Source organism: Equus quagga, chromosome 14 (assembly GCF_021613505.1).
Source record: "Equus quagga isolate Etosha38 chromosome 14, UCLA_HA_Equagga_1.0, whole genome shotgun sequence".
NCBI lineage: Eukaryota > Metazoa > Chordata > Mammalia > Perissodactyla > Equidae > Equus > Equus quagga.
In genome coordinates this window covers 96,745,142-96,758,467 of record NC_060280.1, presented here as the reverse complement: position 1 = coordinate 96,758,467, position 13,326 = coordinate 96,745,142, and the positions used below count along the sequence as shown (strand labels likewise).

Below are 13,326 nucleotides of genomic sequence, written 5' to 3'. Positions count from 1 at the left end.
CGGCGGCGGCGGCGGCGGCACGCCCCTGGGCGGGGGCGGTGCCGGGGCGGGCCCCGGGTGGAGTCCGCCCCGCCGGCGGCGTGGGGCAGCGGGAGACCAGGCCGAGCCGCGGCCGGAGGGCGTCCCCCGCCCGGACCGGGCCCACTCGTGAGCGGGGCGCCGCCGCAAAATGGCGGCCGCGATCGCGAGGCTGCGCCCAGCGAAATGGCGGGAGCGCCGAGGGCCCGGATGCAGTGGCGCAGGGCGCGCGCGGGGCGCATGCGCGCGGCGGGGGCGGGCCCGGGGCGGGGCCCTGTTCCCCGTGCCCCCGGTCCCCGTGCCCCCGCTGCCGGTGTCCCCCCTCCCCGGTGCCCCCGCTCCCCGTGTCCCCATTGTCCCGCGGTAGCTGGCCGAGGGGACCGCCGCCCCACGTCCCGGCGGATCTGATCAGGGTCGCGGCACCGGCACCCCATCTGACCTGTGTCCCCGGATCCGTTGGGCGGAGGGTTTCCCCGCCCACGGAAGGTTCTCTAAGTCAGCACCCCAGTCCCACCCCCGCCCCAGTGGACCAAGCACTGCACCCCCCCCCACGCGCCCCGCTTCCCGATGGTCAGGCTGTGAGCGCGCCCCTCGGCACGGGGACCGTGGTGGCCGGTGTCTCCTTGGGTGTCCAGCCCTGCACCTCCCCCCTTAGCCGAGGTTTGGGGGCGGCGCGGGGTGTGGCCCTCGTCTCGGGGGGCGGGGCCCCGAGTGACAGGCCGGTTCCGGGCTGGTTGGAGCCGGCTCCCGGGTTGGGGATTCGGCGCGATCCAGGGAAGAAGGCCGTTCTTGGGGTCCTCGCCTCGAGTGGGGGAGGCTGGCGTGGAGGGAGGGAGCCTGCGGGGAGGGCGCGCCCGCGGGTAGGGTCTCAGGGGTCCCCGCGCCCGCAGGCCGCCATGGCGTCGGACGAGGGCAAGCTGTTCGTCGGGGGGCTGAGCTTCGACACCAACGAGCAGTCGCTGGAGCAGGTTTTCTCCAAGTACGGGCAGATCTCGGAAGGTGAGGCCGCCGCGGGCTAGGGGGCTGCGGGCTGCGGGCCTGTGGGGTTGCGGGGGCTGGGGGGCTGCGCGGCTAGGGGGCTGCGGGCTGCGGGCCTGTGGGGTTGCGGGGGCTGGGGGGCTGCGCGGCTAGGGGGCTGCGGGCTGCGGGGGGGTGGGGGGGTGGGGGCTGGGGGGTTGCGGGCTGGGGGGTTGCGGGGCAGGCAAGTGGCTGACGCCCGGCGCTGTTCCCTGCAGTGGTGGTCGTCAAGGACAGGGAGACCCAGCGATCGCGGGGTTTTGGCTTTGTCACCTTTGAGAACATCGACGACGCCAAGGACGCCATGATGGCCATGAACGGGAAGGTGAGGGGGGGGCGCAGGGGGCCGGGTGTAGCGCGCGGGGCGCAGAGGCTGACCCGGCCGCTCTCCGGTCTCCAGTCCGTGGACGGGCGGCAGATCCGCGTGGACCAGGCGGGCAAGTCGTCGGACAGCCGCTCCCGGGGCTACCGCGGCGGCTCTGCCGGGGGCCGCGGCTTCTTCCGCGGGGGCCGAGGCCGGGGCCGCGGGTTCTCGAGAGGTGAGTGCGGGGCTCGGGGCCCGTGGCCCTCGGGACGCAGCGGGGCGGGGCTGGCGGGAGCTGGCTATTGCCCATCGTGTCCTTGTCTAGGCGGCGGGGACCGAGGCTACGGCGGGAGCCGCTTCGAATCGAGGAGCGGGGGCTACGGGGGCTCCCGGGACTACTACGGCAGGTGAGGGTGCGGGCCGGCGGGGGGCCGGGGGGTGAGTCCCAGGTGCCCTCCAGCGCCACGTGTCCCCCACAGCCGGAGTCAGGGCGGCGGCTACGGTGACCGGAGCTCGGGCGGGTCCTACAGAGACAGCTACGACAGCTACGGTAAGTGGCGCCCCGAGGCCCGGCCGTCGGGCCAGGCGGCCTCTGCGAGGGACACTCAGACCTCGTCGGTGCCCTCGCCCCTGCGGGCCGGGGCTGCCTCTCGGGTGTCGGTCCCAGCGGCTGTTTCTGCCCCACGACGAGAGGCAGGACGCGGCGGCCGAGCAGCACAGGCCGCTGACCCTCGAGCAGGTGGCCGCAGTGCACGCCCGGCCGGCCGCTGGGCGCGGGGGGAGGCGGCGGCCCGACCCTCCAGGCCCCGGGCGGGGAGCGCTGCCCACCGCGCTCGGCGCGTTGACACTGTGCCTGCTTCTGTCCTCAGCTACACACAGCGAGTAAGGCCTGCTGCTCGAGATCGTGCCGCTGGCTGTGTCCCTAACGATTGTGGGAGCTTCGCTGAGCCGTTGACGTGTAGTGACCACACTCCCCGACCCCACTTTTGTAGTTCTCCGTCCCATCTTGTCAGACGCAGCCTGACCGCTCCTGACCCCCGGACGGCTTCGTCACTAGACTTTTCTCTTTAAGGAAGTGCTGTCCGTTTTTGAGGTTTTTAAGAACGTTTTGAAAAGCACTTCAGGGTTTGCTTTTTTCTTCTCCCGTGAGCCAGGAGCTTCTAGAAGATGGCTGGGGGTCGTGTGGGTTTTTTGGTTGTGTTGCCTTCTTGGTTTCTCTTTTCCGTGGGGTCGGCCCGTGAACAGGGAGCCCCGCTTTGCTTCCCCTTGAGATCGAACGGACTCGGAATCCGCTCTGGTCGGGAGCTGAGGAGCGGAGGCTTTTCCCCCTCCGTGTCCGTGTCCGAGGGGAGCGCGGTAGGACCGGCCCGGGGCGCCCCGAGCGCCCGGCTGCCCAGGCCCCGCACCCCCGCGGCCGGCGGTCGTCCCTGGCGAGGCCCTGGGCATGTTTATTTATATCGTCCTTTTTTACCGGAAGACGTGTGCGCATCCGTCGCTGTTGTATTGAAGTGGTTGAGGAATCCTTGTACGCAGTTTCTTTGGCTTCACGAAGCCGATTAAAAGACCGTCTGAAACGAACCGCGCTCTGACCCCTTCCCTCATCGCACCTCGCGCCGCGGGCCGCGCAGCCCGCCCGAGCAGGGAGCTAGGCAGGCAGGCAGGGAGAAGCGGCGCTGGCCGGGCGCTCCGACAGCCGACGGCCACCGTCCGGTCGGGTGAGCAGGTGGGTGACGGGAGCGGCCGGCTCGGACCGCAGGGCAGCCCAGGAGGCCTCTGGCGGCGGCAGCCGGAGGGCTGACGGGGCGGGCCGCGAGCTCAGAGGCGGCAGACGCAGGGCACTGACGCCGACCCCACCGCCTCAGTCTAGCGGCAGGCCGGAGGGCAGGTGGCGCGGCGTCCCGGGGCGGCCGCAGACTGACCGGCTGGCGGGCCGGTCTGCTGTCGCTCCCCACGTCCTGAGCGCTCTCCGCTAGCCTAAGAAGCTGCCCTCGGAGGACGGAAGTGCTGCGCGCCCAGCAGACCTCCGAGACGCAAGCGGCTCCCTGGGCTAGCTCGTATGCGGAGATAGCCTGGACCTCGAGGTAACGCCCTCCGCGCCCGCCCGCGTCCCCTCTGGGCCGGGATCCAGTGGCAGTGCGGTCACGTGCCGGGAATGCTCCCGGACTGGTTTTCGCTTTTCCGCTTTTCGTTTTCTGCTTTCTGTAAATCAAGTTAGCACTAATGTCCGATCCTGGCCGTCTGCCTTTCCCGCCTGCGGCCAGGCCAGCGGCCGGGCAGTCGCGCCTGCGAGTGGGTTCAGCCCGTAAGCAGGATTGGAGCCCGCCGAACGCCCTGCCTTTTGGGTTTTTGTTGCTCGGCCGACGGGCTTCTGAGGGCTGCCCGAGTCGCCCCCTCGCTCTAGGTCCCTGGTCTCTGCTGCCGCCGTGCGTTTTTGCCCCCAGCCCACGCGACGGGCAGGGCCCGGCTCCCCTGCGAGTGCAGGCCGCCGTGGGCACGCCCGTGACGGGCTGCTGCCGGGATGGCCTGAGGACCAGCTTGAGACCCTCCTAGGAGCTGCGCAGCGTTTCGGGGGAGGCGGGACGGGGAGCGGCGAGCGCGGCCCGGACGGCGGGGGTGATGCCCCTTTGCTTTGGCAGGTTGAAGGGAGGCCAGTGCGGTTCAGAACGGTGGCCCCCACCGAGAGCGGCGGTGATCTGGGGTCACTGTCCCAAGAGGGACTTCACCTGGGGGCAAGAGTCGGAGGCGCAGCCACCTGTCCTGGAAGCCTGCCACCTGTAAGTGCCGTTCCAGGGGGCGACACGCGGCCCTCCTGGAGGGCTCTCTCCCGCCGCTGCAGCCGGCGCTCACCCCTCGTCTTTCCAGCAGGTGCTTCCTGGCGAGGCTGGGGCTCGGGGCTTGAGTCGCCCCAGGAGGACGGTGTGTGGCGGCCTGCACGGGGGCCAGCCCCTGTCCACAGCGGCGACGGGACGTGGGAGTCGGACTGCAATAAAGGGCTGGTGTGTCCACCCGGAATCTGAGTCTGCTGTGGGTGCGGCGGGGAGGTGGCGGCGTCCAGAAGAGAAGGCGTTGTCGGCCTTTGCTCAGGGTGTGAGCTGGACCCAAAGCAGAAAGACCCGCTGGTCACGTCCTCGCTCCCTCGGGCAGGTCTCCTGCGGTGTGATGGGCACCCGTCCCTGCCGGGCCCTGGCCGTCTCGGCGGAGTGACCGGGCAGCCTCATCCGTGTTGCGGGGCCGAGCCTGCTTCCCGGCCGGGCTGGTGGCCTCCTCGCTGGTCTTGGGGTGCAGCGCCTTGGGGCTGCTGCCTTGGGGCCGAGCGGGTCCCCTCAACTCCCCCGGGGTGGGGGCGGCGCAGCGGGCGCAGGGCCCTGTCGGTGTGGTCAGCGCGGTCAGGACAGCGAGGGCCCCGCGTCTCCCGGCGGTCCGGTCTGCTGGTCCTGGCTCTGCGGGCGCCGATGCCCTGGCCTCGTGGACGGCGCGGGCCGCGGCACGGCCGCCCTGCTGGCCCACCGGCCCCCGGGCTGCACGGGCTGCGGGAGAGCCCACCGGCCGAGAACAGCGAGTCGGGGCCCGGACCGGAGGGAGCCCAGGCTCGGCCCCAGCCGTCCTGCGTGGCGTGGCCTCGTCCGTGCGGGTCCTTGGGCGGCGACCCTGTGGCGCGCCCAGCTGCCGTGACCCGGTCCGGCCCAGGGCAACTGAGGCCTGGCGCGGCGGGGCCGCGGGGCCAGGGCGCGGGGAGACGCCCCGAGAGCGGCCCGGGGCGGGGCGGGCGTTTCCGGAGTCGGGCCCCGCCCCCGCGGGCCATTGGCTGGCGCCGGTGAGTGACAGCGCGGCGAGGGCGGGGCAGCCTCCGCTTCCGGCGGGCCATGGGGCCGCGCGTGCTGCCGCCGCCGCCGCTGCTGCTGCTGCTGTTGCTGCCGGCGATTCTGCTGCCGGCGCTGCTGTGCGGGGCCCAGGAGACCACGCCCAGGTCGTCGCGCCCCGCGCACGCCACATTCTCGCCGTCGCCCGCCGTGACGAACGGGAGCCAGCCGGGCGCGCCGCACAACGGCACGCACCCGCGCGCGCCGGCCGCGCCGGGCTCGCCGCTGCTGCGCTCCTTCTACGTGCTCACGGGCCTCAGCGGCCTGGTCGCGCTCTACTTCCTCATCCGGGCGTTCAGGTGCGTCCGGCGCCCGCCGCCGCCACCCTGGCGCGGCCAATCAACGCGCGCCTCGCGCCTCACGTGCTGGGGCGCGAGAGCCCCGCCCCCGGAGCGGGCGTGGGTGGGGCGTCGCTGTCACGTGGGTGGGGTGGGCGGGACCATGCGGTCACGTGATGTTCCGGGCCTATACATAAGGTAGGAGGCGCGGCTGCCGGGTTTGCAGGCGCCGTCGATCAGAGAGCAGGAGTTTGGGTTGCGTCGGGACCCCGTGGCCCCTCGCTTTGTCTCTCTGCTCTGCCACTGCTTCTCTGCGGCGATGGTGAGCGCGGGGCCCGCGGCCCGGGGCGGGAGCGGAGCCCGGCCGGAGCGCGCCCCAGCGTTGGCCGAGGTCGGGCTCTGGGTTCTGCCCTCCTGCCCCGAGGTTGGGGACTCTCCTTCCGTGGACGGCATGCTCTGCCCGCTCAGGCCCCGTGGCGCCCTCCGCAGGCCCCTGACCTCGGCGCTTGGCCTCCTCTCCGAGGCTGACACCCAGAAGTGTGACATCTTTGTCACACAGCTGACCACGTGCAGACGCTCTAAAGGGATCTTTTTGTCCCCATTGGCGCTCCTGGGGGTGCCCAGTGCATTTCTGTCTCCGAGGATGCTGCTGCGCCCGCCGCTGAAGGATCCCCTCCTTTCCCTGGGGTGGGGGGCAGGGCGGGACAGGACGAGCTTCTGGGCGACAGCTCTCCGCTCGATGTCCGGCAAGTCCTCCCCGCGTCTCTTAGACTCACTCAGCCCTGGCCCGGAGGCCTCGGCCCGGCGCGTCTGTCTCTAGTTATTGACGGGAGAGCAACCAACGGGGCTGTGGGGTGGGGCAGGGGAGGCCGAGTGCCGGCACTCCCTGGGGAAGGGGGAAGCAGGAGCGGGTGTCAGCGGCCCCCTAGGCCGGACACGGCCGTCAGCGCCCAGGCCTGCTTCCAGGTTGAAGAAGCCGCAGCGGCGGAGGTATGGCCTGCTGGCCAACACCGAGGAGTCCGCGGAGATGGCCTCGCTGGACAGCGACGAGGAGACGGTGTTTGAAAGCAGGAATCTGACATGGTAGCACGGCCTTGCCCCCACCTCCGGGGTCTGGGGGGTTGGGCTGAGGGGCTGGGGCTGGGCTGGAGAGAGGGAAGACCCCCACCCCGTGAGGTCATCGAGGTCATCACAGTACAAGTGTGGCCCGGCCTGAAGCACTGGCTTTGCAGTGGCAAGTTGTGTGTCCTTGGGCTTGGTGTTCCTTGTCAGCCTCCGTTTCCCGTTTCTTTAAGATGGGCGTGGGTCGCAGCGCCTGAGTCGGTAGATGCTTACCCTGGGCCTGACCTTGAAGGGCGAGATCAACGTTAGAGGTGGAGGAGGAGTCTGGCTGCTGCCAAGGGGGTGGGTCAGGCACAGCTCTCCGTGGCCCCAGCCCCGGGAAGTGCACCTGCGGCAGAGGGCCACCCGACACCCAGCCGGCGAAGGGGGAGCAGGGAGCAGTAGCCTGTCCAGTGTGTTGGGGGCTCAGGCAGGAGGCCACGGGACCGGCAGGTGGTTCTGACACCACCTGTGGGGGTGTTGGTGCGATCTGGCAGCCCCTTCGTCTGAGTGGGCTGGGGTGGGCCTGGGGTCGGGGCTGTGGAGGGTGAGTGCCCGGCACGTGGGTTGGGAGGGGAGCGGGCCCTCATTCCCCAGCTCACTCCTGCCCCTCACCTTCCAGATGCTTGGGTCATACAGGTGGTGTTTCCAGCAGCCCTGGGGGAAGGACAAGACGCGGGGTCACCCCCAGTGCCTGGCGCAGTCACTGAGTCTTTTGTTGGCCTGGCTGCACCGCGACAGCTCGTGTGGGACCTGCCCAGCCTCCCTGAAGCCGCTTCAGCCCCCGCCTGCACAGGACCACCCAAGATGGCCGGTAGAAGCCAGAGAGGCTCTGGCAGCCCCTCCCAGGACTCAGGCCGCCTGGCCGGACTGTGGCTTGTGCTGCTTGCTCTTTGCTGTGGGGACGTGGCTGGCCTGAACCGAGGCCTGGGGGGCGGCGGGGCTGAAGGCCTGTCTGGGAGCACCTTCCCCCTGGGCTGGGGACAATAAAGGAGTGGTGGCTCTGTCTTGGTGCCCATGTCAACACCAGGCCAGGCCTGGCATCCTGGCTCACGACGGGCGTGGGCGGCAGAGCCAGGTTCCATCTGCGCCTCCCTTCTCCCCTCCGTGACCAAGCTGGCTGCTTGGGCCTCGCCCCCGCTGTTTGGAGGGTCCAGTGAGGAATCCCACGGGCAGATGGAGAGATAGGGGACGCCTGCTCCCACTTGCCTGGACGAAGGCCCCGACAGTCACTGCACTGGGGCCCGGAGAGAACTCTCATTCATCCGTCAAAGTCCCTGCTCACGGGCTCCTTTCTCCCTGCTGTCTTCAGCTTGGGGTCTCTCAAGGGTCAGGTTCTGCAGCATCCCCATCTCCTCCCCTCCTATCACCAGCATTTTGGGGGGCATTTCCCAGGGAGCTCTGGGGCTGTAATGTAGGCAGGTGGAGCTTCCTGCAGCCTGAGGGCCCCTGTGCCCCCATGTTCCTCCCCTATCAGCCTCCTGTGGAATCCGTCAGTGACCTGACCCCCATCCCGGGCTCCTGACCCCCATCACGGGCACCTGGATCCCCATCCTGGGCACCTGATCTCCATCCCGGGGACCTGAACCCCATCTCGGGCACCTGAACCCCCATCCCGGGCACCTTGTCTCCCATTTTGGGCACCCCAACCCCATCTGGGGCGCCTGAACCCCCCCATTGCCTTCGAGGGTCTCAGTGGGTTTTTCTGAGGTCCTTGTTTTCTCTGCAAGCTGTTTCGAAGCAGAGTCTGGTCCTGGCTTGTCACCCCAATCATCTGTATGGTTGGAGGCAAAGGTGTGGCCTGTGGTTGCCGGTAGTCAGGGCTCCGTGGCCACTGGCCAGAGACACGACCACCATGTTGTTAGGAAGAGCTGCCACCAGGTGGCAGCCGTGTCCCACTGGCCGCTGGGCCCAGGTGTGGTTGAGCCTCTCCCCACAAGCTTACCGGTCAGGTGAAGAAATATTTCCATTTGGGGGGTCCCATTTCTCACATCTCTGAGCCCCATGTTGTCCGTGTGTCCACCGAGGGATGGACCCACCTGCTGCCCGTTTGGGACCCATCGGTTCCTGGGGCCTGTTCACCTATCAGCCCCGCTGACCCTGCCTTCTGGGCCTGAGCCTGAGTCCCTGCCCGCCACCAGGGTGCCGAGGAGCCGGCTCTGTCACCCTCAGCCAGTCACTCTCTTCTCCACTCAGGGTCCTCTGAGCTGGTCCCCGGTCTGCTTTCTTGAGTGTCTCTATTGCCTTCTCCACCCCAAGTCTGCTCACAGTGCCCTTTACCCCTCTGATGCCCAGCTGCCACCTCCAGGAAGCTCTCCCTGACTGCCCTCCCCCTCCTATTTTTGGGAGGGTCCTGCACTGAGGGGCCAGCAGGTCCTGCAGGGAAGTTGAGGAAATGAGACCAGAGTCTTTGGGAGGTCCCGAGATGTCATGCGCATGCCCCGCGGGCTCTGGCTGTTGTCTCCCAATGTGTCTCCCAGGGGGGTCTCTCTGCATGTGTTTGACTGTGTGTCTGTCTGACTCTGAACGGGCCCCCCCCCCCCCCCCCCCCCCCCCCCGCGCCCCCCCCCCACCCGCCCCGCGCCCCCCCCCCCCCCCGCCCCCACCGTGATCCGTGTCCCTCTCCCACAGCTCCGAGCGCTTCCTCGGGCTTCAAAAGGCACATTAATTACTGTAATGAGGTCAGGAGAGAGCCCGCGCTCTGCCATCCGCTTCCGGGAACACACTGCCCGCCCCGCGCCCGGCCCCTGCCCAACCCGTCATGGGGGGCGGGCAGGGGTACCCGGCACCTTCAGCCCTTGTGCCTGTCAGCGCCCGGTCAGCGGTGGCCTGGGGGCGGGAACGGGCGGCCCTGCCAAGGTTAACGTGCTGGTAGCAGCACGTTCCCACAGCTGAAGCCCGGAGAGGGGCCGTGGGCGCGACATGAAAGGCCGCGGTCCCCACTGCTCCAGGGCCCGTGTGTGCGCACGAGCAAGCCAGGGCACGGTTTCCAGCACTTTCCTCCACCTCACGTGCTCCCTCGCGGGCACAGCCACACATGGCCGCAAGGACACGCGACACGGATGGTCATGCACACGGGATGGACACGGGACACATGGGGGTTGCGTGGAGCGGATCCCAAGCCCGTGCCAGGTGGGGGTGCGCCAACCCGGCGCCTCGAGGGCCCTCCCGCCGCCTGCACCCCGCGGGCCGTGCCCACTGGACAGGCCACAAACTGGTGCCCCCAGCTGCGGGCCAGGTGGGGTGTCCGGCTCCTGGCTGCTGCGCTGTGCCCTCGGCTCTCCGTCTGGGAACAGGGACGTGGAAGCTGGAGAAGCTGGACGCCCGGACTCGCTGAAGGGGTGGCTTGTGGCCAGCCTTCTTCTGGCCACCAGCCGGCCAGCCGTGGGGTCAAGGCGAGGTGTCCTCCTGGGACGGGGGCGACTCCTCCACTGGCCCTGATGTGGGACTCCCTCCGACACGGCCCCGGCACCCAGCAAGGCCACCTGCCACCACCTGGGGTCCGCAGACTCGGCGGCTGTGCCTCCCTGGGGTTCCTGGGACCCCCGACCCCTCTTGACCCCTGGCACCCCACCTCAGTCTCTCTGGGGGGGGGTCTGAGCTGCGGGCCCTCCCAGGCAGTCCTCAATGTCCTGGTCCCAGGCAGGTGTCCCCGGCCAGGTGCACACCCAGGAGTGGCTCCAAGAGGCCCGGAGTTCTGCTGCCCAGGGCAAGAGCCGTGGTGGCTCTTTACCGTTACACGAATTAAAAGGGAGTGAATTGAAAACCCTCCAGGTTCTTCATGGCGCTGGCCCTGTTTCACGTGCCCAGTGGCCACGGCAGCTGGGGGCACCCGTACTGGACGGTGCTGGTGTGGAACGTTTCCACCCTCGAGGGAAGTTCTGGACAACGGCGGTCTAGTCCCCAGACTGGCCAGGGGTCACCTCAGGAGGACAGGGTCCGTGTCCAGGCCCTGGGGCTGGGAGGGTGGGGAGGGAGGAGGGAGGAGGGTGGGGAGGAAGAGGGTATCGAGGAGGAGAGAGGGACGGGAGGAGGGTGGGGAGGACGGTGGGGAGGAAGCTGCAGGCGTGGGTTCCTGTCCCGCAGGTGGGTGGGTGGCTGGGATGGGGGTGACGGGCGTCTCAGTGGGGCTGAGATTCCAGGGCCTGGCTGGACACGGGTCACCAGGGGGGGAATTTTAATTCCTCAGCAACCGACAGGGGTACGTGTTTATTTTCAGCGACAACAGCCGACAGCCGGGGACCCTCCTGGACACGGCTGCTCTCTGGGCCCCCGCTCTGACCCGGGCCAGCGGGCGCCCACCCGCCTCGCTGAGGCCCTGCTCTCCCCGGCCACCCTCTCAGTCCCCGCCTGGGGCTTCTGAAAACCGCCAGGACTGGAGCAGGCTGCCGCTTGGGTCCTGTTGATTCTGTAATGAGAAATTTCTCCCCGAATATTTTTAGCTTCCCCCAGGGCCCCGTGGACTTTGAAGGCTGAGGGGCGCTGGACACTGATCCCGAGCCCCGGGGACTCGGCCGACTGGCCAGGTAGGCGGCTCATGGGTGGGGTCAGGGGTCAGTGGGCAGCAGTGGTGGGACCAGAGGCTGGGCACAGGCTAGGGGGCGGGCCTGCACCTGGAGGGGACAAGGACCACCCCCCCAGTCTGGGGCAGATCCTGGAGCCCAAGAGTGTGGCCCAGGAGGGATGGGGACAGACCCCTGTCATCAGTTTGAGCCTGGGGCTGACAGCGACCCTGGATGACCCCTGACCGTGACTGAGCCTTGAACCCAAGACTGACCCCTGTCCTCAGCGTGAGCCTGACCTTTGACCCTTGACTCCAGAGGAAGCTTACTCCCGCTGAGCCCCTGCCAGCCTAACCTGGAGGCTGGGATGGCCACCAGCCCTGGGAGGGGACAGGGCCTCCTGGGTGCCCATGGTGGTCCCCTGCCGGGCAGGGGTCCCCACAAGCACGGGCAGCTGTCCCCGCACCCCCACCCCCGCCTCGCCCGGGGCCAGCCCTCGATGCTGTCCTGCCGCCCCCCCTGGGGCCCCTCCCGTGGGAGCGGCCGCGGGCACCGCGAGGTTGAATGGGGGCCGCGCGCCTTTGTTCCCGTCCCTGCTCCGGCTCTGACCTTGAGAGAGACAAGAACAGAAGGAAAACGGAGCTTCTGCTCAAATCCGCTCGGCGGCGGCGGGCGGCGGTGGCGGCTCTCGCCTCGGTGGTCCCTGCATGCAAATGAGCTGACCCGGCGCCGGGCCTTTGCTGAGGCGGTCCCTTACCCCGGTGCACCCTGCTGCTCCCGCAGTGAGGTCCAGTCCTGCTGGGGTCAAACGGGGGCCCCCCGCCCCGTCTGGGAGGTCCCGTAAGGCAGGAAGGGTTTCCCGCCCCGGGGGTGGAGGGAGCTTCCTGAAGGCCCCCTCTGCCAGGCAGGCTGCCGGGCTGGCCAGGCCCTGGGCTTGTGACCCTGCCACCCGTGCCCACCTGCCACGCCTCTGCTCCCAAAGTGCCGGACCGGCCAGCCTGGGCCAGCCTGGGCCTGAGCTGCTGGAACCCCAGGCCCTCGCTCCAGCGGCATCCAGGGGTCTGTCTGCGGGCCCTGCCAAGTGACCCTGGGCTGGATCTGGTCTTCTCTGGGCCTCTGGGCTGGCCTCGGCCACCAGCCGGGGGCAGGTCCCAGCTCTCCTCTGAGGAGCCACCTGGGGCAGGCCTGGGAATTCAGGAGCCAGAAACCAGGACACCCAGCACTGCCAGGCGGAGTTCCCCAGAGGGCAGAGGACGGAGAACCTCGCTCGTCCTGCAGGGGAAGGGGGCTCAGGGCGGGCCTGGCCTTGAAGGACAAGCAGAATTTGAATGGGAAGAGAAGGGAAAGGACTCCGAGGCCGGAGCAAAGGTCGGGAAGTGGAGCCGGCGGGGAAGTGGCGGAAGGAAGAAGCTCAGGGGACACGTGCTCATGGCCACAACACGTCAAAGGTGTGTGGCTGTGGTGGGTCCATCGGGCGTCCTCACCTCCCTGGGGCGGTCAGTTTACCAATCTCCGGCCTCTCATGGTTCCTGCAAGGAGTTTGGACAATCCCTTGCATGGGGACCCTCCAGTTCAAGAGCTCTGGGCTCCCGGATCCCGCGCCAGGCCTGGACGAGTGACACAAACTCAGCCAGCGCTTGGTGACAGCGTACCACCCCAGGCTCAGAGTCTGGAGAGGGAGGCTGTGGCGTGAATAAGGACAGAACCAGAGGGGCGGGCCCCCAATTCCTTGCCTGCGGTCAGACCCCCAGGAATGATCACTCTGGGTCCTCTGAACAAGTCAGACCCCTGGGCCTTTGCTCAAGCTGCGCCTTCTGCCTGAACCCCATTCCTGTTCTCCTACCCTTGTCGGACTCCTCCCGCGTGTTCACACACCTGCTGTTGGCCTGGATTCCCTCCTGAGCTGCTCAGACTCAACCTATATGGGGCACCTACTGTTTGCCCAGCACGCTTGGGGCCTGAGGGAGGGACCCCGGTTCCACTTCCCAGATGAGGAAGCAGGCAGGGAGAGGGGAGGTGACTGTGCCGGGCCCCCCGGGAGGCAGCAGTGGACAGGCCCTTTGGACTTGGGTCAGTCTGACAGCTGAGTCTTCACCAGGCGGGCCCAGGAGGCCGGGGGTTGGCCCACCCGGGTTAGGATTTGGGGGTGTGGGTTTGGATGAGGGGGTCCCACGATTTGAGGCATCACTGTCTTCTCTGTGCACTGGCGGCCGCCAGGCTCTGCAGACGGGCCTGGTGGCGGGAGC

At 68.9% G+C, this 13,326-nt stretch overlaps 2 protein-coding genes across 3 annotated transcripts; both read left to right on the top strand.

Moving 5' to 3' along the window:
* Nucleotides 1-6: 6 nt before the first annotated feature.
* CIRBP (cold inducible RNA binding protein) lies at nucleotides 7-4,344 on the top strand. 2 transcript variants are annotated; one of them, XR_006885083.1, is made up of 7 exons: nucleotides 7-1,017; nucleotides 1,254-1,360; nucleotides 1,436-1,574; nucleotides 1,665-1,746; nucleotides 1,819-1,889; nucleotides 3,976-4,113; nucleotides 4,202-4,344. XR_006885083.1 is itself a non-coding variant. In XM_046638160.1 (6 exons), the coding sequence occupies exons 1-6, from the start codon at nucleotides 915-917 to the stop codon at nucleotides 2,223-2,225; spliced, it is 519 nt and encodes a 172-aa protein (XP_046494116.1). In that variant the 5' UTR covers nucleotides 7-914; the 3' UTR covers nucleotides 2,226-2,917. The 2 variants fall into 2 exon arrangements, 1 of the variants encoding a protein (XP_046494116.1); XM_046638160.1 differs by lacking the exons at nucleotides 3,976-4,113; nucleotides 4,202-4,344 and adding an exon at nucleotides 2,209-2,917.
* An 850-nt stretch (nucleotides 4,345-5,194) lies between these two features.
* On the top strand, nucleotides 5,195-7,585 carry FAM174C (family with sequence similarity 174 member C). The gene is made up of 3 exons (XM_046638161.1): nucleotides 5,195-5,498; nucleotides 6,444-6,560; nucleotides 7,218-7,585. The coding sequence occupies exons 1-3, from the start codon at nucleotides 5,203-5,205 to the stop codon at nucleotides 7,495-7,497; spliced, it is 693 nt and encodes a 230-aa protein (XP_046494117.1). The 5' UTR covers nucleotides 5,195-5,202; the 3' UTR covers nucleotides 7,498-7,585.
* Nucleotides 7,586-13,326: the final 5,741 nt, after the last annotated feature.

Coding starts and splice junctions, on each gene's coding strand:
- CIRBP (XM_046638160.1), top strand. CDS start 915: ATGGCGTCGGACGAGGGCAAGCTGTTCGTCGGGGGGCTGAGCTTCGAC. Junction 1,018..1,253: donor GTACGGGCAGATCTCGGAAG/GTGAGGCCGCCG, acceptor TGTTCCCTGCAG/TGGTGGTCGTCAAGGACAGG. Junction 1,361..1,435: donor TGATGGCCATGAACGGGAAG/GTGAGGGGGGGG, acceptor TCCGGTCTCCAG/TCCGTGGACGGGCGGCAGAT.
- FAM174C (XM_046638161.1), top strand. CDS start 5,203: ATGGGGCCGCGCGTGCTGCCGCCGCCGCCGCTGCTGCTGCTGCTGTTG. Junction 5,499..6,443: donor TTCCTCATCCGGGCGTTCAG/GTGCGTCCGGCG, acceptor GCCTGCTTCCAG/GTTGAAGAAGCCGCAGCGGC. Junction 6,561..7,217: donor GAAAGCAGGAATCTGACATG/GTAGCACGGCCT, acceptor TGGGTCATACAG/GTGGTGTTTCCAGCAGCCCT.